Raw genomic sequence first — 25158 nt, 5'->3', positions numbered from 1 at the left:
AAAATTCCTTGAAGTTTTGTCAAAAAATTTCTATTCTCTTTGACCTATTCAGTTAAGACTTAGATCTCGTAACGTTTTTCACATTGTTTGTTCAGTCTTTGGTTAAGCTATTGGAGTTTTCTGTCAAGCACTAAAGGGAATTTGAGTGAAAAAAGGCAACAAAGTACTTAAAAAAAGAAAAAAGAAAACTATTTATGTAATATACGAGTGAAATTTGAGTGAGACACTTAGAGGTGTGGTGAGGTCCTATATATATATATATATATATATATATATATATATATATATATATATATATATATATATATATATATATATATATATTATTACTAACATTTTCTTGCGGGACATAGCTTCTTCCCAAATTGTGATCCTCAATCACCTAAGACTGTGAATATTATGGTTACACTTGAGAAGCTAAACTTACAAATGACTTAAATGCAATAACACACTCATCTGTAGTTTAAAAGACTTCAATAGTCTAATGAAGATGTGAGGTTGAGATTGTAGGGAGTAGAGAGAAAGAGAAGGAGACACGATGATTCAGACCTTTATTCTCATAATGATGAAGAAGAGCATGTTTTTAGACCCCAAAGGGGCCAAAGATAGGAGGAGTTTGAGAACTACACGCTTGGGAAGGATAATAATGAAGAAGAGCATGGTTTTAGACCAAGGCAAGGTCAAAGATGAGATGAATTTGGAAACCACACGCCCAGGAGAGATAAGATGTGGAGGAAGATTGTTATCCCTAAATTTAATGGAGCTAATGACCTAGAAGCCTACTTTGCATGGGAACATATTTAAAAGCTATGTGAAAATTTTATATCGTCTAGAAGCATCTATTGTTGAGAGGGATAATGTTGAGGAAACAATTGCGTTTTATATAGAGTATATGTTTGAAGCAGAGGTTGTTGGTATTGATATCTCCTAAATGTGTAAGTTGTATGTTAGTTAATCCTTGTCGAGTTGTCATTGGCATATTGTATTCAAGGGGATCAACCATGCTCATTACGCATTCAAATCATTTGGCTGGAATGGTAGTTGGTTGGAGTGGTAGTTGACGATATTAGATATGCCACAACTTCGGTTCCAATGCCTACAGAGGAGATGAAATTAGTGGGAAAGGCTCTTGGAACATTCATCTTATGGCCTAAACTATTAGTTAAGTTATTTCAACAAAGAAAGAATTATATTTTTCTTTATTAGAGTGATACACTTCCTAAATAAACACAAACTTCATATTTAACTTTGTTATTATCTTCTACAAGTCCATAGTAGACAAAAGTTCCCAATTGCATGTGATTTTAGCCATAAGCCTCAATGAGCCCTAACATAAACAAAATGTTAGTTTGATTCCTGAGTTGGCTAGGGTTTCAGCAAATCTATCCACGGGATGTCTACAAAATCATGCAAGAGAATCACATGCTAAACATTACAATTATTCAATCTATGAATGTTGTGAGTACACTTTATGTTATATTGTTAATAAATTTTTTATCAAATCAATCATTGTCACTAAACTTCAATGCAAGTATATAAACGAACTAATAGCCACTTATGAAATCCTCACTTTTTATAACTAATATACATTTCGTACTTCAATGTATATAAACTTTTATATATTGTTAATAAAGCATTAAGATTTTACATGATTGAATAAACTATGACTAAATAGGTCAAATACTTCTTTTAGCATAAAAATTAGTTCATATGTATCTTTTATTTTGTTGTTTATTTTGTATTAGTATTTTCTTTATGATTTAGGACAAAGTTGGTAAAATCCATGGTTAGATTTGAATTATAGTCTAAGTTTATCCAATTTTATTTGTGTGGGATTGTATTGTGTTATTTTAAATAAAATAAGTTTGAGTTTCAATTGTAAATAAAATTTAAAAAATAAAAAACAACACATAATAAATCGATTATAACATTAACCAATCTAATACATCACTTATTAGATGGTTAATGTCATAACCGATCTAATATTTGTTGACTCATTTTAAAAATTTATGAAAAAGTTAGATCTATTATTATCATAACGATCAAACACTACAAAAATATGCAATTTTAGAAGGGGTTTTTTTTAACATTACCGGGGGTTTTAACCCCTGGTAAATATGTTTCCAGGGGTTACAGGAACCATTGGAAAAACCAGCGTCACAAAGGTAACGGAGGTTTTTTTCCAATTTCCAGGGGTTTTGGGAACCGCCGGAACTAACCGGGGTTCATCAAAACCGCCCCTACTAACAGCGGTTTATTAGAAACCGTCGGCACTCACTAGATTCTACAAACTGTACCTTTTCCAGGGGTTTTTTGAGAACCGCCGGAACTAACCGGGGTTATAGAACCGCCGGAAGTAGCTGAGTTCGAAACTTTCCAGGGGTTTATTAAAAACCGCCGGAAATGTTGATGCAATGTTCCACAACTCCTTCAACTCTTCTATTAATGGTTGTAAGTAAACATCAATATCGTTGCCCGGTGCTCGTTTTCCAGGAATGATCATGGAGAGAATGAATGAACTTTGTTTCATACACATCCAAGGAGGAAGGTTGTATGGTATGAGAACAATTGGCCAAATACTTTGATTGGTGCTCAAGTTGCCATATGGATTGAACCCATCAGTAGCTAAACCAAGTCTCACATTTCGAGGGTCTAAGGCAAATTGAGGGTGCATGAGGTCAAATTTCTTCCATGCTTCAGAATCTCTTGGATGTCTTAACATGCCTTCATCCATACTTTCTGATGCATGCAATCTCATATGCTCAGCTATTTTAGATAATAAAAACATCCTCTGTAATCGGGGCTTCAAAGGAAAAGACCTTAACACCTTTGCAGGAATCTTCTTTCGCTTATTAACAACAACATCATCATCAATTGTATTTCTCTTTTTTGGCTTCCATCTTGATGTCTTACATTTCTTACAAGAATCTCTATCTTTGTCTTCTCCAACATACAACATACAATCATTCGGGCAAGCATCAATTTTTGTGTAATGAAGACCAAGCTTGTTAATGACTTTTTTGGCTTCATAGAATGAATTTGGAATTTTAGCATGTTGAAATGCATCTGCTAGCAACTCTAGTATCATGGACATAGCTTTGTCACTTATTCTGCATAGACATTTGATGTGATACAACTTCACCAAGAATGAAAGTTTTGAATATTTATCACATCCTTCATATAAACTTTGTTGTCCATCTTGCATTAATTCAAAAAAATTTGTCCCATCATGACTTCTAGCATGGCTTGACTCTGCACCAATCTCGTCATCATCCGTCATGTCGTTGTTAGAGCAATGATGTTCAAATACATCATTAATCATTTCACACATATTATCATTAATTTCAACTCTTCCACCATCTTCTTCGACCATTACTTGAGGAGCTTCAGCCATTACTTGAGGCGCTTCGTCATTTACTCTTCTCTCCCCGTGTAGAAGCCACATTGTATACCCTTTTGGAAAAGGTTTAATAATTAAATGATCATATACTTCTTCACGAGTTTGCCATTTCTTAAAATTGCATTTTTGACATGGACATATTATCTTTCCCCTGACACCACTATTAGTTAATGCAAAGTCCAAGAAGGTATTCAATTCTCTCATATATTGACATGTATTTCGAGGCATGTCTATCCATGATTTATCCATTAAAACGACCTCTGTTCATGCCATGAGGATTGAAAGGTTAGAATAAGTGATGATATTCAACGAAACACTACATAAGAATTCATAACTAAGTAGTTCCCTTACTTAGTTATGAAATTGTTGCTTGGAATAATTTAATACTAAGTAGTACACCTACTTAATGTTAAAAGTAAATTGTTGCTTGGAATATTTTGAATTTAGAGATTTAGATGTTTGGTATCCAAAAAACAAAAAGCAGTGATAAAAATAAATGAAGAAAAATAAGAGTCATGAGTGATCTCTAAATTAACAGAAGGAGACAAAGCACTACTTCCTATAGTTGTATTAACATATTACAATAAGTTGGGTTTCCAAAGACAGACTTGTCTTCACATACCATATTTTAGAAGCTAAAAAACAAAGATCAAGGTTTAAAAGAATTAAGAAAAAGGGAAAGAAATACCTCTTTCTGGGTTTTCTTACAACAACATGAACAAAAGGACATTTAACAGCTAGGCATCATCACAATTAACAAGCTTAGAGGGACCTGGGACTAACATCTGCACATGTACTTCTGCTAAAAGTATGAATTGGTTAGATTAAAATTCAAAAAAATCAAATCTGTAGAACGAAAGAAGATATATTTAATAATTAAAAAAATAGTAAAAACATCAAGTACACAATCAAAACCTCAAACACCACATGCCAGTAACAGAGAAACTATAATTCAATTGGCTGATGTTGTTGCACTAAACTGGAAAGAGTAAAACAATAGGTTATAGCTAATTAGTAAAACACGAATCAAAACTAGACTATACTAATCGAACTACTAATCTAAAACCGTTGATAGAAATCAAAATACTCTATGAAACAATATTCCAAAAAACAAATCAAGTTTTCCAATTCATAAATTATTTCAAATTGATAAATTGAATCAAAATACATATCATATATTAATAACTTAACATAAAGTTATCCCTAAAGCTGAACCTAAAGCTGAACCTGCAAGTGAAAACTTAACATTCAAATTAATAAATTAATTCACGGTTGTTGTCCCTAAAGCTGAACCTGCAAGTGAAAAGTTGCTTGACGCAACTTTTGATTTCAAGTTTGTGATCGAAGTCGAAGAAGCACTAAGCGGTATTATAAAATATAGTATGAGTCTCCAATAAACATTTACAGTGACCTAATGATTCATATTGTCAATTTTTGGCCAAGAACAATGCACCATTTACAGTGGACATTTACCCCTTCTTGTGTCTATGAAATACCATGATATTATATATAAATGGTGTCACCAAAATAAATCAGTTTCATTGATAATACAAATCAAGTTTACCTGAATGACAGTGACACTGAAGTCTCTGCTATTAAAATAAATCAACAAATAAATTCTTATCATTAGAAACGATGAAGATTAGGTTAGAATGAAAAATGAAGATATAGATAAAGAGATAGATGAAGATTAGGTTAGAGTAAAAGAAGAAGAAGAGGAACATACCTCGACCTCGCGTCGACCTCGCCGCCTCAACCACGATGCTCAGCCCAAGCTGGGGAAGACACAACACAGACGAACACGAACACGCACACAAAGCAGGGAAAGCTTCTGATGAAGGCAGGGGAAGAAATGAAAGTGCTGGAAGGGAATTAGGGATTGGGGAAAAACCTTTCTAATTTGCCTACCGTAAAAACCTTTTCTAATTTGTCTCAAAATCTTACTTTGGTAGTCATCTAATATTAAACCACCGAAAATTATTTTAAAATAAAAATATATTCAGGGACGACTTTGGTTAGTAAACGCCAGAATTAAAAGAAAAAAAAAACTTACTTGCGGTTTTAAAACCTAAATCGCCGGAATTTATCCAGGGTTTCTAAAACCGCCGGAAAAAACCCCTTCTAAAATTCATTATTTTTTGTAGTGAAATAGTCATTTTTAAAAATATTGTTTAAACCTTTTCAACAAAAAGTATATCTATTACATCGATTTATCGATGACCGATATAATAGTTAAATACATTACATCAATATCGATTATATCTAAGACCTATTATATTTGATCAGTTATAGAATCAATTTAATATATACTTTATAACCAATTTAACATATTATTTTGTTTTAATCAATATCTTTAACACACTCCTAGAAAAGAATTAAATACGTTTTTTCCTGTGCGGTGAATAGGATGATTATTTCCTGTTCGGTCAACCAATTAATTTTTTCTTACCATACATGTGGTAGAACTTATAGAGGACGGGGTAACCTCGTCTCCAAATTTAATGTTAGATTCATTATTTTTGAAACTTTTTTTCTATGTTACACTTAGCTTAAATATATTATTTTAATCTCCTAAAAACATTTATTAAAATTCTTCGTTCGATATATTCAGGTATTAAATTTTTCTCAGCTTAGTAATATCAAATAATCATGTTGCTGAATTTTAAAACATAGGAAAATATGATTTTATTTACGTTTACTAATCTTAGAGTAGATTGCCTATTTTCTAGCCTAAAGGTTTTCTCCTGATACTTTTAATAAAATTAGTTTAATGAAATAATGTAAAAATACTTCTAGAAATGCATTTATTAAAAGCTTAATATACAGTTAACCAAATATTACTTAAACTGAATTGCTAAGAATTATCCTTGAGTATTAATTTGGCCTGAATAAGATATTGCAAAGGAAACTACCATCAAAGAAGAAAAAATTCGTTTTAATACTTTCACCGAATTTACCACATCGTGCTTCCAGAAAAAAAAAGTAGCTTTAATGATACTATAATTGGAAAAAAAAAAGAAAAAGAAGCTTTTCAGAAGAAAAAACAAAAGTAGCTTTAGTGAAGTCATTATGATTAATGACAAAAAATTCGTTGGTTGATAGTAGTTAAAATTATTTTTATTACCGTTGTTTGATACTAGTTAAAATTATTTTTATTACATTTTTTCAGCGCAAACAATTCTCTCTTAAAAAGTATATGATTTCCAATTTCAAAAATAATATTTATTTTCTACATATTTTAGTTTTCCTTTGATAAAATAAAGAAAACAGAAAACGCTGTCATTTCTTGAAGGGTAATTGAATAACACAGGGAAGACTGTTACTTTCGTTGAAGTTCTCTGAATATATTATTTAGGTGCGGGGAAACAGCATCTACAAGAGTTGACCGTAATTATTAGATGCGTTTATGTTGTGGATTTTGGTCACGTGTGAAAATGCAAAAGCGGACACAAATTTCGTGTTACGTTCGTGGAAGATACTAAGTAGCAGTTAACATATGATGATGTCGCAATCAACATATTTTAGTGCCATAAGTGTGAAAGCGCAGAGAAACAGTTTCTTTGACTAGTAAGTACGAGACATGATCACGTGAACGGCCAGCTGAGCGAGACCCTTATTCGGAAGTCACATGTATTTCTTAATTATGGGGCTTTGCGATATAATTGAACATGATACACGTTTTGGAATGTGAACGCGCGCAGAGTATAAATAAGTGACTGGTCAGACACAAACCATTCTTGCACACACTTGTTTTCCAACATAGCCAAAATTTCCTCTTCCATTGAAACGTAAAACACTAACTCACAAAGATGGTGAGAACCCCATCTTGTGACAAAAGTGGACTGAGAAAGGGTACTTGGACTCCTGAGGAAGATAGAAAATTAATTGCCTATGTTACAAGATATGGTTCCTGGAATTGGCGCCAACTTCCCAGGTTTGCAGGTACATATTTCAACGCTTTGTGAAAACTAAATAAGCCAATAAATTTTAGTGAGGATTTATAGTAAAAAATTTATTCATTACCTTTTGAATTGATTTTTAGGTCTGGCAAGATGTGGGAAAAGTTGTAGATTGAGATGGATGAATTATCTGAGGCCTAACGTCAAAAGAGGGAACTTCACTCAACAAGAAGAAGATTGCATCATAAGAATGCACAAAAAACTTGGTAACAGGTATATATCATTACTTCCTTATACAATGAAATCTACCCTCTATATAAAAACATCAACCAATAAAAATGGTGTTTAAACACTGGAATGTTAGTCTTACGATTCCATTGTTCGCAGGTGGTCGGCTATTGCGGCTGAGTTACCAGGAAGAACAGATAACGAAATAAAAAACCATTGGCACACTACTCTGAAGAAAAGGTCTGAACAAAATACAGTAACAAATGAAGAAGCTAGAGCCTTCAAATCAAAGAATAAAGAATCCAACCCAAATGGTTTTACTGTTACTCTTCCATCCAATTCCGGGACTTCTGATAATGCATCAGCCTCGGTCTCACCACTCTCATCCTCCAGCAGCGTGTTTTCCTCCACAGCTTCAGATGATTGCAGTGCTGCCAGCATGAAAAGTTTGGTTTTTGAAGATGATGACTTTGGTTTTCTGGATTCATACATGGAGCCGATGAACGAAAGTTTCTGGAGCGAGCTAAATCTGGATGACATCTCCTACAGTGCAGCATGTGAAATACTGTCAGGAGATACCAGTGGCGCAATTCAAAGCACTGATACTGACGTTCATGATTGTTGTGCAATGTCTCCGCATGGATCAAGCAGCGAAAGCATTGTTGTCGATAATGGCTCTGGCAGTTTTCTCGATGCATATGCAGAGGCAACAGTTGAGAACTTTTGGATGCAGCCATATGTGGCTGACATGTCCCACGTTCCAAGCGAACTTCTTGTCCCTTCCGTTGTAGAATCTGAATATTTTACTCCAATCTATGATGATCTCTGGGGATAAAGTCATTGCTATTAGGTTACGCTCGTGGACGAAACCACCAGTTGTTTTTAGAGAAACCATAGTTTTGAGAGTATTATACACAGTTATGAATAACGACATAAGATAACTCTTGTTACTTATTCGAGGTGTGTATTAGTCAGGCTTAACAACACTATATATAAATAAAGTATTTTGAAGTTGTTTGAGTATTTTTTCCCCTCCTAAATCTAAATATGGTAAATTTCTATTGTTGTGATATTGATAGTTGTTGTTTCTATGATCATAGTAAAGCTCAGACATTTAATGTACCAATAGATCATTTAATGAAATGAAGGAATAGATTTAATGCCAAATCCAAAAATGTTTGCTTAAAAGAACGAGAATAAATCAGTTAAAAAATATATTGATTCTTGTTCATTCATAAGTTAAATTTTGTACCAGTGATTATCATTTATCCAAATTCTTAATGGAATCAAATTAATTAAACAAACCAATCGATGTGATTTTCTTTTAATGTATTATACCTTTTTCTCTAAAGTGAAAATTAAAATAAAAATAATTTTAAATATTAATTGTTTGAATTATCTTGTTTAAAAGAAATTAATTATATAAATAACGAAGAAGTTTCAGGTTAAAGAATGATGTTTTTAAAGGTTCTCAGTGATATTGAATTGGAATCATATGAAAGTTTCATTTAAATACTAAAATATAACTATTGGGAAAAATCCAAGAAGTGAAGAATTTTGATAAAATATAGTAAAGGAAGTTAGGAGTAAATTGATAAAGTAGAAGGATACTTGTAATTTGTTAATGGAATTTGTCTCATTAAGTGTGTCATTACATTACTACCTCTTTATTGCTTTCATTCTTTAAAGATCCAATTATGGAAATATATAAAGAAAATACAAATAGACTTATTGGAGATTAGAGGGTAGAAAAATTATATGGATTAAGCAAGAAAAAAATGTGCACACCAAAAGAAGAGGGATGAGCAAGGATTAAAGACATTGAATAGTTTAATATAACCTTACTATCAAATTGAAATGGAAAGTGAGAGTGAGAAAATAACGATTATGGAAAGATATTTTAGAGTCTAAGTATTATCATGGAGAAGCTTAAATGTTAGCAAACACAACATATGAATCTTTATGAGGAGACATGTGTGCAAGGTATGTAGGGAAGAACAAAAGGAGAATTGGTTTAATAGTCTTGTTTTGTAGAACGTTAGATCAAATAATAAGATAAATTTGAGAATAATAAATGGTTTGGTGAAATATTGTTAAGAAACAAAATTTATAAACTATAAAATATCTCAAAGAACAAGGAAAAATAGTTGAAAAGTTAGGGAGGTGGAATAATGATAGGTGGGAATGACATTAGAAATAGATTTGATTGGGAAAGAACACAAGAATAACCATTCCTATAGGAAATAGGACGTGTGACACTCAATCGGAGAATTCAAGATACTTAAGAATGGACAGATGAAGATGTAAGACTATAACATGGTAAAATTTACATATATACATAGAAATGAAAAATAAATATAGTGGGAAAGATACGATTATGTTCAATTCTTTCTATAGAATAAAGGTTTTACCAACTTAGAAAATATTTTGCTTAGAGAGTATTGTTTGATGAGGGTAGAACTAGCTAAAAAGGATTAGCATTAACTAATATTAGATGTCCATTATGTCTTCAAATAAAATTATTTTAAATATAAACTTTCATAAAAAAAGTTAATTTTAAAATAAAATTACACACTAAAATATGAATACAAATTAACTAGTGAAAATGCATCTACATATTTCTTTATTTTTTCTTTGATAACAAAAATAATGAAATTATAATTATGGAAATAAATATAAATAATTTTATAATTTTATTATAGATAGTTTTTATTTATTTTTGTAAAAAAAATTATTTATTTAGTAGGTGATTTTTATTTATTTGATTTTAAAAGTAGTTAAATTTTAAAAAAATGATTAAATTTAAAAAATCGGTTAAATTTAAATAAAATGATAACTTGAAAGATAAAAGTAAAAAAAAAAAAGTGGACACAAAAAAAATCCCTTTATATATAAGTATTGATAAAAAATAGTTTATATATTAAATTTTAGTTATTAATTTTAATAAAGTAATTTAATATATAAAATTAATAATTATTTTAATTTATTTAATTAAAAATATTAATTAATTAATTAAAAATTTAAAAATATTTGTATAATTAAATATATTTTTAATATATATATTAAAAAAAACTAACTGACCCTGGTGAAACTAATCAAAACTTCTAGCTTGTGAATGTAATTTTTTACGGACCAGATTAAAAATAACTGGTCAAATGAGCCGGGCTACCCATTTTCCTATTACTCGTATATAATTCACAATCTATTGTGTTGTTGGTATTATTGTTTTATGTTTTGTTGTCTAGAAAATACGAAATAAAAAAAATGTCCTTGTCTTATTCTTTGTAAATAAAATATTAATGAACAACTATTAATTAAGATTTATCTTAGGCAATCCTTCTAATACGGAGATTCATTGAATCTGCAATGAAACAACTTCGATAATTAATAAGAACGATATGAATAATGAGATGATTATTTGAAGCAACATGTTTACTGTTACTATAGGTTCATAGCCGACTCCTTTGCCAGACAAATATTTATAAATTATAATGAGTTTACCGTTAGGTCTGACTCATTAACCACCAATGAATGACAATATTAATTGTCAATAAATAATAATTATTTTCATTAACTCTCCGACAGTTATTACTATTAATTATCTTAACGGCTGATTTAACCGATCGGTTCACTGACCTGAGCGGTATCATCGGTCGGGTTGATTTTACTGATCCATTCATTGACCTGAGAGGTATCATCGGTCGGACGACTCTTCTACACCTTTACCGTTCGATCGGCTATGAGCCCATAGTAACACTTACGCTTAATTCTTTTGGTGTATGTCACCCTATGTTGTCATGACTAGCTACATAAAATTAATAATTAGTTGTGTGCTTTGTGTTAATTAACTATTTAATACTACTATTGATTACTACAGTTATAGAAACGTGCGTGAACTTTAAACTAATCAAGAATGCAAATTCCGTATAATAGTAGTATCTATCTACAGGAATATTAGCGAAACGCGTAAACGAAATCACGTATGTAATATTATAAGATTTTCATTTAATTAAATTACACTTGCAATAGTAAACTATTTTCTTTAATATTATAAAAAAAACTGGGTGCAACCAATTAATTTTATTTTCCTTTTTAACAGAAGAGAAGAGAAAAAAGGAAAAAAAAAACACCATTTTCCCCGTTCAGTATGTAAAGAGGAAGAGAGACTTTTTTTTACTCTTTAAAAATGTCCTTTTCCCTATTTATACAAAGTTTTTCAAAAGGGTATAAAATAGCTATAATTAAAAAAAAATACATTTTTTGTCATATTCTTTCTCTTACTTTTCATGAGTTCATACTGGAAACAGACTACTCTTTTTCCTTTTCGCGCTCAATTGAATTTACGTGAAAATTTTAAAATTTATTAATATTTGTTAGTATATTATTTTCCAACAAAAAATAAACTATGAATATGAATATTGTAAAATTATAGTAAAAAATTATTAAAGAATGAGGTAGAAGGGTAGAAGAGCAAATGAGATATATTTGAGCGTAAAATGATATGAATAAGATGTTTCCAAATAATTTATTTATGCAATAAAAGTATTTGATGAGAAGTAGATTTGAATAATGGGAATGCAATAAAAGTATTTTATTAGTAGATTTGAATAATGAGGAAAGCGAAAAAGAAAAGGTGAATTAAAGTGGTGTGACATGTAGCACGGAGCAGCTTGACTGTGACTTGGAATTCCAAGTCTTTCTTTCTATGTTTGTCCTTCTTCTGGGAAGGAGCAATTCTTTCAAAACAGTGTTCAGTTGTCAGAACAGAACAACAAATGAATAATGTTTGACAATGATGTTTCTGTTTTTGAACACGAGTCCAAGAATTTGGGGATGAAACACGTTTTCGTCGAATTAAAGGATTCAAGTCAGCTTGTCATTGTGAGAAAAGAAAACAGGTATTCGTGGCATACCCTACTTAACATACTTTTACTTTTTCTTCTTTTTTTCTTTTCACGATCTTACTTTTAATTATTAATCAGATTAATTTATAGTCTATAAATAAGATAAGTTTTACTTATTTATAAATGGTTTCTTAACGATAAATTAATTATTATAAATTTATCTTTTAATATAATATTTATATTAATTAGATTTTTTAAATATATTATATTATTTATTATTAATTATTGGATAATGTACAAATATCTTACGGTATATGAACAAGAATAATTTTTTCCTTATAAACGATTTTGTAATAATAAATTAAATTTAAATTTACCTCTTAATATTTCTTTTAAGAAAAATTACTTCACAAATTTTAATAGGTTTATAAACTATTTTACAAAATTGAGTCTTTGAATTTATATTTGTTTTTCAATTTGATTTACTCATCTAATTATGTTCCAACTAAAATATAATGACGTTGTATTAAACATCATTAAAGTGTATATCAGTTTCTCGCTGTTATCTTTAAAGAGATTCTTGCGCTTAATATATTCATAAGTCCTCGTTTGTATATAGGGACAGAAAATCTGCACCAACTTTTTTTTTATTAATTTCTATAGTAGCCTAATTATAGAATATAAATATAAATAGATATGAAAAATAACTGAATATAAATATAAATAAATAAAAAGATAACATAACTGGATATAAATATATCAGTACATAATGGAAGATAAATATAAATAAATAAAAATGACCAAGGAAAGGCAGATATAAAAAAATTAATAGAAGAAAAAAAATAAATATTAAAAATAATAATAATAAATTATAATAAAATGTTCAATGATATTAGAATCATAAAAGATTAAATATGTTTTCTTTTTCTTATACTAAAAAAATTGTTTTTCCTCACTAAAGAATGAGAACAACTCATATTTAGTTTAGGAACGAAACACAGTTTTAATTAATCAAAACCAATTTAGATACTAATTTATTGGGTTAAATATGTTTTTAGTCCCTAAACTATTGGCCGTTTCTGGTTTTTGTCCCTCTTCCAAAGTAAGGTACAATTTGGTCCTCATTCTTTAGAAAAACGTTCGTTTTAGTCCTCAAAATTTTGTTTTTAGTCCTCGTTTTAGTCCTCAAAACGTTCGTTTTTTCGACTAAAACGAACGTTTTTTAAAGATTGAGGACTAAATTGTACCTTACTTTGAAAGAGGGACGAAAACCAGAAACGGTCAATAGTTTAGGGACTAAAAACATATTTAACCCTAATTTATTTAATAGTCAAAATTTTAATATTTTAAATACCAATAATATTTAGTTTATAAATTGATATCTAGATTGTTCATTATAATGACTAATTGTTTTTTATCTTTAAAATTGGTTGTTATTTAAATATTTTTTTGCAGTGATATTTAATCTTAAAATAAATAATTAAAATAAATAAGATAATAATGTCTCGTATAATTAGGGATGATATACTCAAATTTGGTCAAGAATGTTTAAATGTAATTAGGGTTAATTTTATCTTTATTTATTTATTAATTAATCTTTCTATTGTTTTTTAAAATTATTTTTATATAATATTTTAAAAAAGTAACAAAATAATTAAATTATCTAAAAGTAATATAATTTAAATTATTATAGCTTGAAAATATCATATCATCAATTTTAAGATATGGAAAATGTGAAAGAAGAATCAATCAGTTCAAACAGGAAAACAAAAGAAACAATTTTTTCTTTTTTGGTTAATGTAAAATTACAAAAAGTATTATAAGTGGTTTGTATAAATTTTCAAACTTCTGATACAATTGCTTATGTTATACGATATGTCTAAATAATATGAGTCTTGTCTCTTCAACTTATAAATGTTAATAGGAAAACTTTGATTTGAACACAAATAATACGCTGCGTAATTATTTAATTCTTCCATTCTTGCAATAATTTATTTATTTTTATATTGAAGTTTATTTCTGAGTGAAGAACGTTGATGGAATTAGTTATTTAGTTTTTAAGATGATAAATGATGTTAATAACTATTACAAATACTATAATAATTTGGGCCAAGCAAAGGGTCCACCAAGAGAGTTACGAGCCCAATTCATCAACCGGATAGCCACGTCCCAAATATGGTAGTTTCTTCCTGCACCTCCATAATTGTTTTTTCTGCATTTTTATATAAAAGAAATTTTCCATTTTATTCTGTATAATACATATGTCACTACTTTTATTTCTAAATTATATAATATGAAAATTATATTTTATTAAAAAATTTAAATTATAAAAAATGACTTCTAAATTGTATAATTCAAAAATAAAATGACTCATTATGTAATTTGAAAATTATTTGGTTTTCAAAATAGATAATTCATAAGTCAGAATGGTTTCAGGATCATGTATTTCGGAAAAATAACTTTAAAGAATTTTATAATCCAAATATTATTTTTAAGTTCTAAATTACATATTTTGAAAAACTATACACAATATATACATAACATGGGAAATTCATTTATAGGGAAGTACATGAAGAAACTGTCATGGCATATCTATAGATGCTAAGTTTCCTTTTTTACCAACCTACACTTTTATTTAACAAAAAATAAATAGTAATTACCTGTTTGGATTTTGATTTCAGTATAATTTCTACATTTTATTACTCAAATACATTAAATAATGAAAAAAAAATTCAACTAAAATAATTAATTACTATAGTGACTAATTTATATATTAATTTATAAACAAAATATTATATATAATTTAAATAGTTTCTGTTTCGGGTATAAGGTTTGGGGATGTTCTACGCTCAAAACACTCCATGTTATGTCGAAGACAGGGCAAACCTTGATGATCGGACGGACGTTGAAGACTGGACGGGCCGCATAAATACCTCAAGCGCTCCAAGCTGTGGAAGACTGGACGATCACCTGTTTTTGGGGACTGGACGTGCTAGCGAAGACCGAACGGGCTCTCTCCTCTTCTTCGTATCCCTGTTATAGTATTTGTTCTCCCTCCTCGTTCTCCAAGCCGGGCGGGCGGACACACACTCTGACGCTCAAGTCAGTAAAGTGACCGAGTGATTATTATAGCAAGTAGAGCATGTATTATGCAACCTGGTCTGAAGTCATACTTGAGATCTTTATTTATAATGATTGTAATGAGATTTTACCTTTCTTGGGCCTGATGATGGCACAATCATACCTTAATTTTCATTAGGGACTTTAATGAACTATTACTGTTTATAATCTAACCATGTGGTTGGCCTAGTGGTTGGTCGACCGAGACGGTCAATCAGTATGGGTGGTCGGCCTGGTCGGCCAGGGTTGTTGGCCTGGTGGCGATCTAAGAGGAACCGTTCGACCTAGGAATAGCCGTTCGGTCTGGACCATGTGGTCGGCTAGGGTTGTAGGCCTAGTGGTTGACCTAAGAACCGTTCGGCATATGGGGTAGGGAGGACCGTACAGTTTCTATTATGAATAAAAAATTATAATTAATCTCATTGATAAATAAAATAATTTCTATTATGAATGGTTTCTAAATTGATTATTAACATTAATTATCAATGTTTTAATTATAAAAACTGGTCTCTAATTGAAAAATTAGCTTCTATACATATTTTTGGTTAAATATTATTGATAATTAAAATATCTTTTATTATAAATAAAAAGTTATAATTGGTTTCTAAATTATAATTCATAAATCAATAATAATTTTTTGTTAATAATAAAGAAAATTTTAAATATTTACAGTTGTCTTAATTAATATAATAACTAATTATTTTAGATATTAATCATTTTTAGTCTATAAAATAATGTCAGGCAGTGAGTATAATTATTAATTACTTTTTATTTCTAAATTTAGTTGGTATATAATGACTTTTTTTTAATGTATACTTTATCCGATAGTTAAACTGATCTGTTTGTTTTACAACCGAAAACTTTTCTCTTTTATATATATTTTCAATATGATTTGATCCTTGGTCTGTTTTAAACAATTCGAATTTTAAGAACTAAGAACAATATATTGAAATATTTAAATATGGGAATCTTCGTGAGATGTAACTGTATGAAATTAAAAGTTTTAAATAGGGTTATAAGCTGCTGCTAATCTTGTTTTCATCAAAGTCAGTTGGATAAATCCAATGCAGATGTTCCAATAAAACAACTTTTAATCCTTCATTTAAATACATCCAATGCAAATATTTCAAAGATGCCAATGTTGAGTCAAAAATTGTACAGGAAGTCTTTGCACACAGTAAAATGTTTATGCATTGCCTTTTCTTATGGTTTATTCATCCACTTTTGACTTTTCTTTCTTTTGTTTAGTTCCTTTTCAGTTTATTTCTTTTGTTTTCAATCACTTTGCATTAGTGAAACACTTCCTTCATAAACTCTTAATAATCTTGTATTCTATTTGATTAAGATTGTGTGAAAAGTTGACATTTAATTATGCAGCACAGGTTTCCATTTTCAATGTGTTTAAACTGGGAAGATTCATCTCCGGTTATATAACATATACTGCCACTTAATTTGCATAACCGAAATTTCCAAGTCATCAATAAAAATCCATTTATAATAAACTCTTTCTTTCTCTCAGTCTATTTTTTATTTTATTTTAATCACAGTCAAGCGATACTTCAATTAGTTTATGATCCATTCAATCTATAATAAAATTAATTATTTATGCAAAGACTCTGAAATTCACATAAAACAATATCATGAAGTGGTATTACTTACAGAATACATGATTATCCAACAATAAAATGACTTGCTGCATTCACATCTATATATAATTTATCCGTGACATCAGGAAATGGAGAGGAAAAAAATAATGGTAAACAACTAATAAATTAATGCGTGGACCTAGATTGGGTTTTGGTCCATTTTTTAATCTATTTTAGGGTTGTTTAATTTAGGGAACTATTAGATGAAACGCGTTTTAGTTTATATATAATTCCCAAAGAAATTCTGAAGACTGTGCTTCATAAGTTTTCTGGGAGTCATTCTAAAGCCTAATTAATCTTTACTTATAAAGATGGTAAGAACTCCTTTCTATGACAAAAATGGAGTGAAGAAAGGTGCATGGAGCAGAGAAGAAGATGATAAGTTAAGAGCTTATGTTCACACTTATGGTCACTCTAATTGGCGTCAACTCCCCAAGTTTGCAGGTATATATTATTCTGTCAGATCATGATCATCGATGTTCAGTTTCAGTTTCGTTTTGATTTGTATCATTAATGACTCTTTAACTGTATAGTTAACTGATGATTTATAATGGTAAACATTCTGATGAGGTTTGAACGTTGCTTTTGTATACTTCTGTTGCAGGTTTAGCAAGGTGTGGGAAAAGTTGCAGACTTCGTTGGTTGAATTACTTGAGACCAAATCTAAAACACGGGAACTACACCCCAGAGGAAGAAGAAATAATCATCAGATTACACCAACAATTTGGAAATAGGTATATATATGTCTTTTCAACTTTTAGAATTCATTCAAAACTTCTATTCTGGGTTCCCCAGATCCATGCATATTCCAGATTTTGAGAGAAATTCCAGATTTCTGACAAAAAAAAATCATTCCAATGTTTTCTGCTTTCATTAGATTTCATTACCGAAAACTATCAAACAATCAGATCATGTCTCCATGTTTCTCATACTCTTGTTTGACTCTATCTTTTGTGCTTCTTTCTTCTTGTACATATGATTAACATGAATTTAGGAAGATAAGTGGATATATTTCATAGATTAAAAAGTAATCTTCAAACTTAATGTTATATTTAATGTTAAATAAGTTTAGAACTGGATTCAACTTATATACATGTGATTTAAATTTAAATTTAAAGTAAAGTTTGCACCCTCTAATATAAATCTACCTGAATCCTAGGAATGTGATGAGACTGAAGTGAACCTTAATGTAAACCTGATATATAGAGTTATTGTTGGATGATATGTGATGTTTATAGAATATTAATAAATGGTGTTGACCTGATAGATGGTCCTTGATTGCTGAAAAACTTCCTGGAAGAACAGACAACGAGGTAAAGAACTATTGGCACAGCCACCTGAAGAAGAGCTTGAAGAGAAGTGAAATGACAGCATCTGAGCTGAAGTTGAAGGGAGGTGATAACAAGAGTTTTGAAGGAAATTTAAAGGAGAGTGGTGAATATGAAAATTCTGAAAAGCTAGGAGGCAATAGTGGTGATGATATCTTCCCTCATATTTTAGAAAGTTCATTGCCCATTTCCGCAGAAACACCAGAAGGAGACAACTATACGCTTATCACTGGTGCTGAAGAAGATGGTGTTCCTCCATTGGTATCATACAAAGAATTCACCGGCGATTTTTGGTCTGAGCCATTCCTTCTAGAAGATACTATTCATACTTTTAAAGATGACATTTGCACTGGTAAAGGAATGGCTTTGTTAATTCCAAACTTCGATGCTGCATATTTCTTGTAAATCATTCTTAGAGATTGCCTCCCTTTTTCGAAGAACGTTGCGACCATAAATATTAAGCGGGTTGACTTTCGTTTAATTCGAGCACTAATGTTTCTTAATTATATGGGATCCTATGTAACCATGACAAGTGTCTCACTTTATTGTAATTAATATATATGGTATAACTCATTAGGATAAAATATCATTGTACTTAGTATTTACAGAAATATTTTTTAAATAAATGGAGTAAGTACTTTATATTTTGTTTAGAGATGGACACCTCCATTTTATCTCCAAGATAAAGAGGATTCAGCTATTACTATATAGGTTTAATAGCCAATTTAGTCCCCACTTTGGTTGAAAAATCTCAATTTAGTCCCTCGTTATAAAAGTGTTTTACATTAGTCCTAATTTTTAAAATAGTGGATCAGATTGGTCTCTTTCGTTAAATATAAGTTAACGAAATTAATGGATGATGATGTGACACAGCTTAAAGCTGATGTGTTAGATTAGGTTTAATAGCCAATCCACTCCATCCTGACATATTATTATTATAATAATAATAATAATAATAATAAGTTACTCTTAATTTAACGCTTTACTTTATTTTATGTTAATTAATAATTCAGATTAATGAAATGATATAAACATTTTAATTTTTGTCTTACGAAAATATAAACATTTTGTTATGTACTGTGTCAATATTATTACTATTGTTAAAGAGGTGGACTTTAAATCTAATTCAATCTCACAAAATTTTATAAACTCGTTTTATTTCTAGTTGATGTGAGACTTCTAACACACTTCTCACTCCAAGATATAGATATCATCTCGAGTATGAGACTATACTTTAATGGATAGTTCGATAATGGCCCAATAGCGGGTAGAAGTAGAAGTGAATTTTAAGCCTAACTCAATCTTACAAAACCAATTTATAAGACGACCCACTTATATATTATAAACTGACTTTATCTCTAGTCTAGTTGATGTGAGAGTTACAACAACTGAAGTTATTCGAATATAGAAAAAAAGTATGGAAATCTTCGTTGTTAAAAGATTCGCATTTAGAAAATATTATTCTTTAATATATATATATATATATATATATATATATATATATTATATTAGATTTAGTTTCATTTTATTGTTTATATAGTCCTGTTATTCTTTTGTCCATTAATAATCTCCAATTTTTATAAAGTCAAATAAATTTGTACAGCCTAGTAATAATTTTATATAAAATAAATTATATTTAAAAATTATTTACTTGCTATCCATTAAAGTCTACACTAACCTTAACTAATATAAATTATTTTCTTTATCATAATTAATATGTACTAAAATAAAAATAAAAATATTTTGATTTAGGGATATTCTTATTTAAATAAGTAAGATAATTTATATTGTCTATTTTGTCTGTTGATATATTTATTCTTTATGAATATTAAAGAAACCGATAACATTAAAAAGCAATTATAGAAAGAATTATCTTATTTTGTGAGGAGTAATTGTTCTCTCACTCTTCAAACCTTACACTTTACTTTTCACTCTTCTCTTAACAAAGTATGTATAGTAACACAAAGTAGTTATACAATAATAACAGTTATCGCACTTCCAAGGATAAAATCATAAGATATGTACAATAAAAAAAAATATACGTTTGTATTTTATTTTTTAGATAATCTTTTTTAAAAAATAGTTAAATTTAAATAAATAATCATTTAAAAAGATAATATAAATAAAATATTTATTTGAATTTAAAGAATAAAATTGAAAAACAAATATACATATAAACAAAAAAAATCCTTTACATATAAAGTATATATCTTATGTAATATAATAACTTAATTGATTAAATAAATACTTTTATAATTAAATTGAAAATAATTATATCATAAAGTTATGTTTAAAATATTTTTTAATTATGATTTATATTTAAACGACTTAAGGCTACAATTTCAATATTATATTTAAGTACTTTTAGAGTTATATTTGAACAGAGTAATAAGCAATTGTTGTAGAAACTCACAATAATAAAAATAAAAATTATGAAGAAAGGTTTTTCGAAATGTGTAAATTCATTGTTTTTAAAGACTAATTTATGGTGTGTTAGACATATCTTTCAAAATCCAACAATAATTTCTCAAAAATTCTAAAAATATCAAAACTAGCATCTAAAAAGAGTAAAAAAATAAACACAAAATGTTATAAGAAAGAAAAGACAGAAGGAAGAAAATAAAATAATGAGAGGAATTGTATTTTGCAATAACCACAAATGTACTATTTATAGAGTGAAAAAGAGATGAGGAACGACCTATGTTTCTGAACCTGCAGAACAAACCACACCTTATGGTTTCAACAAAAGTCGTTTACTGAGAATCCCACTCCTGAGCCTTGCAGAGAGGATTTGACCAAGGAAAAGAGGCGTTCATCAAGCAACGTGCATTCGTTGCTTTCGGAAATAGACTTTACAATACAAGTTTTATAACAATTCCCCACGTATTGCAAAAAAAAATGATAAAAATAAAGAAGAAATATTCTGGTTTTCGTAAGATATAATGCATCAGAGTTGTTATAGCAATATATATGAACTAGTCTTAAATTGAGAAACTTAACATAGTGTAGTTGATATAACAAGCTATATAAACCAATGACACTTGACGTGTCTTAGAAGTTTATCAATCATAACACCTCTCACAATTCTTGCTATTATCGTTGTGTTGCGCTTACTAAGTCATGTGTGTACCTGATATTCATGAGTGCTCTAGAGATCATGCCAAGATCTCACACAAGCGACCCCACTTGACACTCATATAGGTGATTTCATCAAGTGTATGATGCAAATCATACACCACCTGTAAGGGATATGAAAATCATTAAAAAAAAATTTAAAACTAAAATTCGTTCACCACCACATAGTATTTTAATTATAAAGTTTAATCTCTCAATAATGCAATCTCTAGCACTTTCATACACACACACCATATGAATGGACATTACTGCTTAAAACACTAGTGCAAAAACAGCGTATAACGTCATACGTTCAACGTCTAACCACTGAATAGCCAACATTAAAAATGACCGGTGAAATTTTTGTAAATAAATGCAATTGTAGAACGTCGAAGCCTCATTCAATTCGACGTTCTATGATCGTAATTATTCTCTTTCTTCTTTCTTTTAAACCACCAATAGTACGTCGAATCCTATAGGGGTTCGACGTAATATTTGTCAGTCAGAAGCCAAAGAGTCACCCTTTTTAATTCCTTTTTCTTTGTTCTTTTAAACAACAAATAATACGTCGAATTATGTAAGTGCTTCGACGTATTATTTGTCAGCCAGAAGCCAAAAAGTAACCCCTTTTTAATTCTTTCTTTTTTTTTTAAACCACATATAATACGTCGAATTTTATAGGAGCTTCAACGTATTATTTGTCAGCCAAAAATTTCTCCTTTTTAATTTGAACGGGAGATTGAAAATTCATTCACTTTATCTTAGCGTGTGAGACTCTCTTCTCTTCTCTTCTCAAACTTTTCTCGAACGAAGTTTGACGACCATCACATGTAATCTTTCTTTCATTTGATACAAATGCATGTTAATTAACTACCACTAGTGGAAACACTTTATTCCTTAGTTTTCGTTTTCGTTTTCGTTTTGAAGAACTTATTTGTTGAACTTGTTTGTTGCTGTTTTTTGTTGAACTTGTTTGTTGTTGTTATTTGGTTGAACTTGGTTGTTGTTGTTGTTTGATTGAACTTGTTTGTTATTTGTTATTGTTGTTTGTTGTTGATATTATACTACACGTTCATAGTTCATGCTTTATAAAATACCAAAAACTGAAATTTGTTGTTTTTCTGCTTTTAGGGTCTCGTAGAGTTGTAAAAAATGATTACAATTAATTAAAAAAAACAAAAAAAATTCTTAACGTCTAAAATTAACAAAATTTGATTAACGTCGAATTTTTTTAATTCGATGTCAATTTAATGTCTCCCGATATGACGTCCACCTCAAATTCGACGTGAAAGGCCAAAAAACAAGGACGTTATACGATATTTTTGTACTAGTGACTTGTTTTTACCCATATAAACCTTATTCATGGGATTTTCAATGACAAAGGTTGTGTTATCATCACTTGTTTGTTTACAAGTGACTTAAGTCTCATTCCCTTATTTCAAAGATCATATTTCTTCCCAAGGGTTTTATTAGATGATATGCTAGATTTCGTTCTGACTTCACATAATCAATGGAAATGGTTCTACTCTTTAGTAGTTGCTACACTAAATTTTGTCTCAATTGTATATGTTTGTTCTTTCCATTGTAATTCTTGTTATTAGCTATAGCTATTCCGATTGACAACCATAATATATTGACACCATAGGGTTGTTTTCATCCCTAATGTAATGGTTTCTAAGAAGTTTCTCAATCACTCAGCCTCACTACCAGTCACCTCAAGAGCAACAAACTCATATTCTATTGTTGATCTTGCAATAATTGTTTGTCTGGTAGATCTCTATTTAATCACACCACCCCTAAGGTTGAATACATAATCACTAGTGGATGTTGTCTCATTTGAATTAGAGATTTAGTTAGCATTACTATACCCTGCTAGTACAACGGAAAATCCACTATATTCAACAACATAATCCATTGAACCTCTTAAGTACCTCATAAACCTTGTACGTGCATCCTAGTGTTTCTGATTTGGACATTGAGTGTACCTACTCAGTTTACCACTGCATAAGCAATATCTGGGCTAGAAAATCTCATTGAATGCAGTAAGCTCCCAATTATCTGAGGATATTGAGGCTGGGAGATAAATTCTCCTCTATTTTCCATTAATTTAGAGTTAGCATCATAAGGTGTACCCACTAGTTTGAAGTCATAATATCCAAACTTCTTAAGAGTTTCTTAATGTATTATTCTTGGGATAGTAATATACTATCTCCCTTCCTTATAATTCTAACACCTAAAATCACATTGACTGCACTCATATCTTTCATTTCAAAATTGGATCCTAGAAACAATTTAGTTTAAACGATAATTTTATTGCATGTATTAAAAATTAACATGTCATCCACATACAAGCATATAATGACACAATCACCATTTTCAAATTTATCATTAAGTGAAAAACCATCACATAGCAATACATTTGTCATGTCTTTCATGTCATTGTTTTGGTGCTTATTTCAACCCAATACATTCTCTTGACTAGGTACAACACACCCTTCAGGTTGAGTTATATAAATTTCTTCCTCTAAATCACCATTCAAAAAGGCAGTTTTAACATTCATTTGGTGTGTCACTAGCTTATAGATAGTTGTTAAGACTAACAATACTCGAATGGAGGAAATCCTAGTCATAGGGGCAAAGATGTCAAAATAATTTATGTTGGGTTTTTTAGTAAAGCCTTTTGCTACTAACCTTGCCTTATACTTCTTTATAGATCCATCAGAGTGATACCTTTTCTTAAGGATCCACTTGCAACCAATGAGTTTTGCTCCTTCAGACAAATCTACTAAGATCCAAGTACTATTTTTTAAATTAATTCAATTTCAATCCTAATGGCCTTATCCCATTGTTTGGCATCAAAAGCACAAGTAGCTTGTACAAAGCTAGTTGGATCATTATCAACGAGATAATTAAGGAAACCATTACCAAAGGAAGTTCCATTCCTCTATCTTTCACTTCTTTTCAAATCCTCACATAGGCCATCACTATTATTATTATTATCAACAAGTTCATACGTTTCACTAACCATTAAGGGAAAAACATGTTAAAAAAAGGTTTAATGTCTCAATAGGTTCCTATTTTCATCCAGAATTTCAAATAGGTCCCTTTCTTTTTCGGCATCTCAATTGAGTCCTTATTTTTGTAAAATTGAATCAAATAGAACCTTTCCGTCAAATTGAAATGACGCTGTTAAGAAGGGTATGCTGGCAGTGTAGTTTTTTATTACGTGGCATTAAAAACGTTATTGAATTATATTTTTTTAATTTTTGAATTAAAAAATAAAGCATACAGAGTGGAAACTGATGTTTAAGTAAGGACAAAGTTGGAAATTAAACCTAAAATTAAGTGTTGAAAGCCTCATTCTCATTTACATTGTGAAATTCAACAGTCCAGCAACACATCCGTGAACATAAAGTTAAAAAAGAAAAAAAATTTCAGCCAATAACATGCTACCACATCACCACTTTGACACATCATCATCTTCTCTAACAATCTGAAACCCTAATTCCCTAACCAAACCCTAGGGCGCCGTCAGCCACCGCCGCACCACCAGCAACCACCTTGCCGCCGGACCATCGC

General features: G+C 29.8%; 2 protein-coding genes across 2 annotated transcripts; both read left to right on the top strand.

Annotated features, from left to right (window-relative positions):
* Positions 1–7152: 7152 nt before the first annotated feature.
* Positions 7153–8694, top strand: LOC124823663 (uncharacterized). Its single transcript, XM_047295918.2, has 3 exons — positions 7153–7342; positions 7443–7572; positions 7687–8694. Exons 1-3 carry the CDS (start codon positions 7210–7212, stop codon positions 8360–8362), a joined length of 939 nt encoding a protein of 312 aa, XP_047151874.1. The 5' UTR covers positions 7153–7209; the 3' UTR covers positions 8363–8694.
* An 8754-nt stretch (positions 8695–17448) lies between these two features.
* LOC148197086 (transcription factor MYB58-like) lies at positions 17449–18870 on the top strand. The gene is made up of 3 exons (XM_088092968.1): positions 17449–17581; positions 17742–17871; positions 18405–18870. Exons 1-3 carry the CDS (start codon positions 17449–17451, stop codon positions 18868–18870), a joined length of 729 nt encoding a protein of 242 aa, XP_087949094.1.
* The last annotated feature ends 6288 nt before the right edge of the window (positions 18871–25158 follow it).

The sequence above is a fragment of the Vigna umbellata genome, chromosome 6 (assembly GCF_029865625.1).
Source record: "Vigna umbellata cultivar VRB3 chromosome 6, Vumbellata_1.0, whole genome shotgun sequence".
NCBI lineage: Eukaryota > Viridiplantae > Streptophyta > Magnoliopsida > Fabales > Fabaceae > Vigna > Vigna umbellata.
This window is presented reverse-complemented; position numbering and strand designations above follow the sequence as displayed.

Excerpts from the sequence above, each read along its gene's own strand:
- LOC148197086 (XM_088092968.1), top strand. The coding sequence starts at position 17,449 with ATGGTAAGAACTCCTTTCTATGACAAAAATGGAGTGAAGAAAGGTGCA. Across the intron at positions 17,582-17,741 it reads TCAACTCCCCAAGTTTGCAG|GTTTAGCAAGGTGTGGGAAA; the intron begins GTATATATTATT and ends CTTCTGTTGCAG. Across the intron at positions 17,872-18,404 it reads CACCAACAATTTGGAAATAG|ATGGTCCTTGATTGCTGAAA; the intron begins GTATATATATGT and ends TTGACCTGATAG.
- LOC124823663 (XM_047295918.2), top strand. The coding sequence starts at position 7,210 with ATGGTGAGAACCCCATCTTGTGACAAAAGTGGACTGAGAAAGGGTACT. Across the intron at positions 7,343-7,442 it reads CCAACTTCCCAGGTTTGCAG|GTCTGGCAAGATGTGGGAAA; the intron begins GTACATATTTCA and ends ATTGATTTTTAG. Across the intron at positions 7,573-7,686 it reads CACAAAAAACTTGGTAACAG|GTGGTCGGCTATTGCGGCTG; the intron begins GTATATATCATT and ends CATTGTTCGCAG.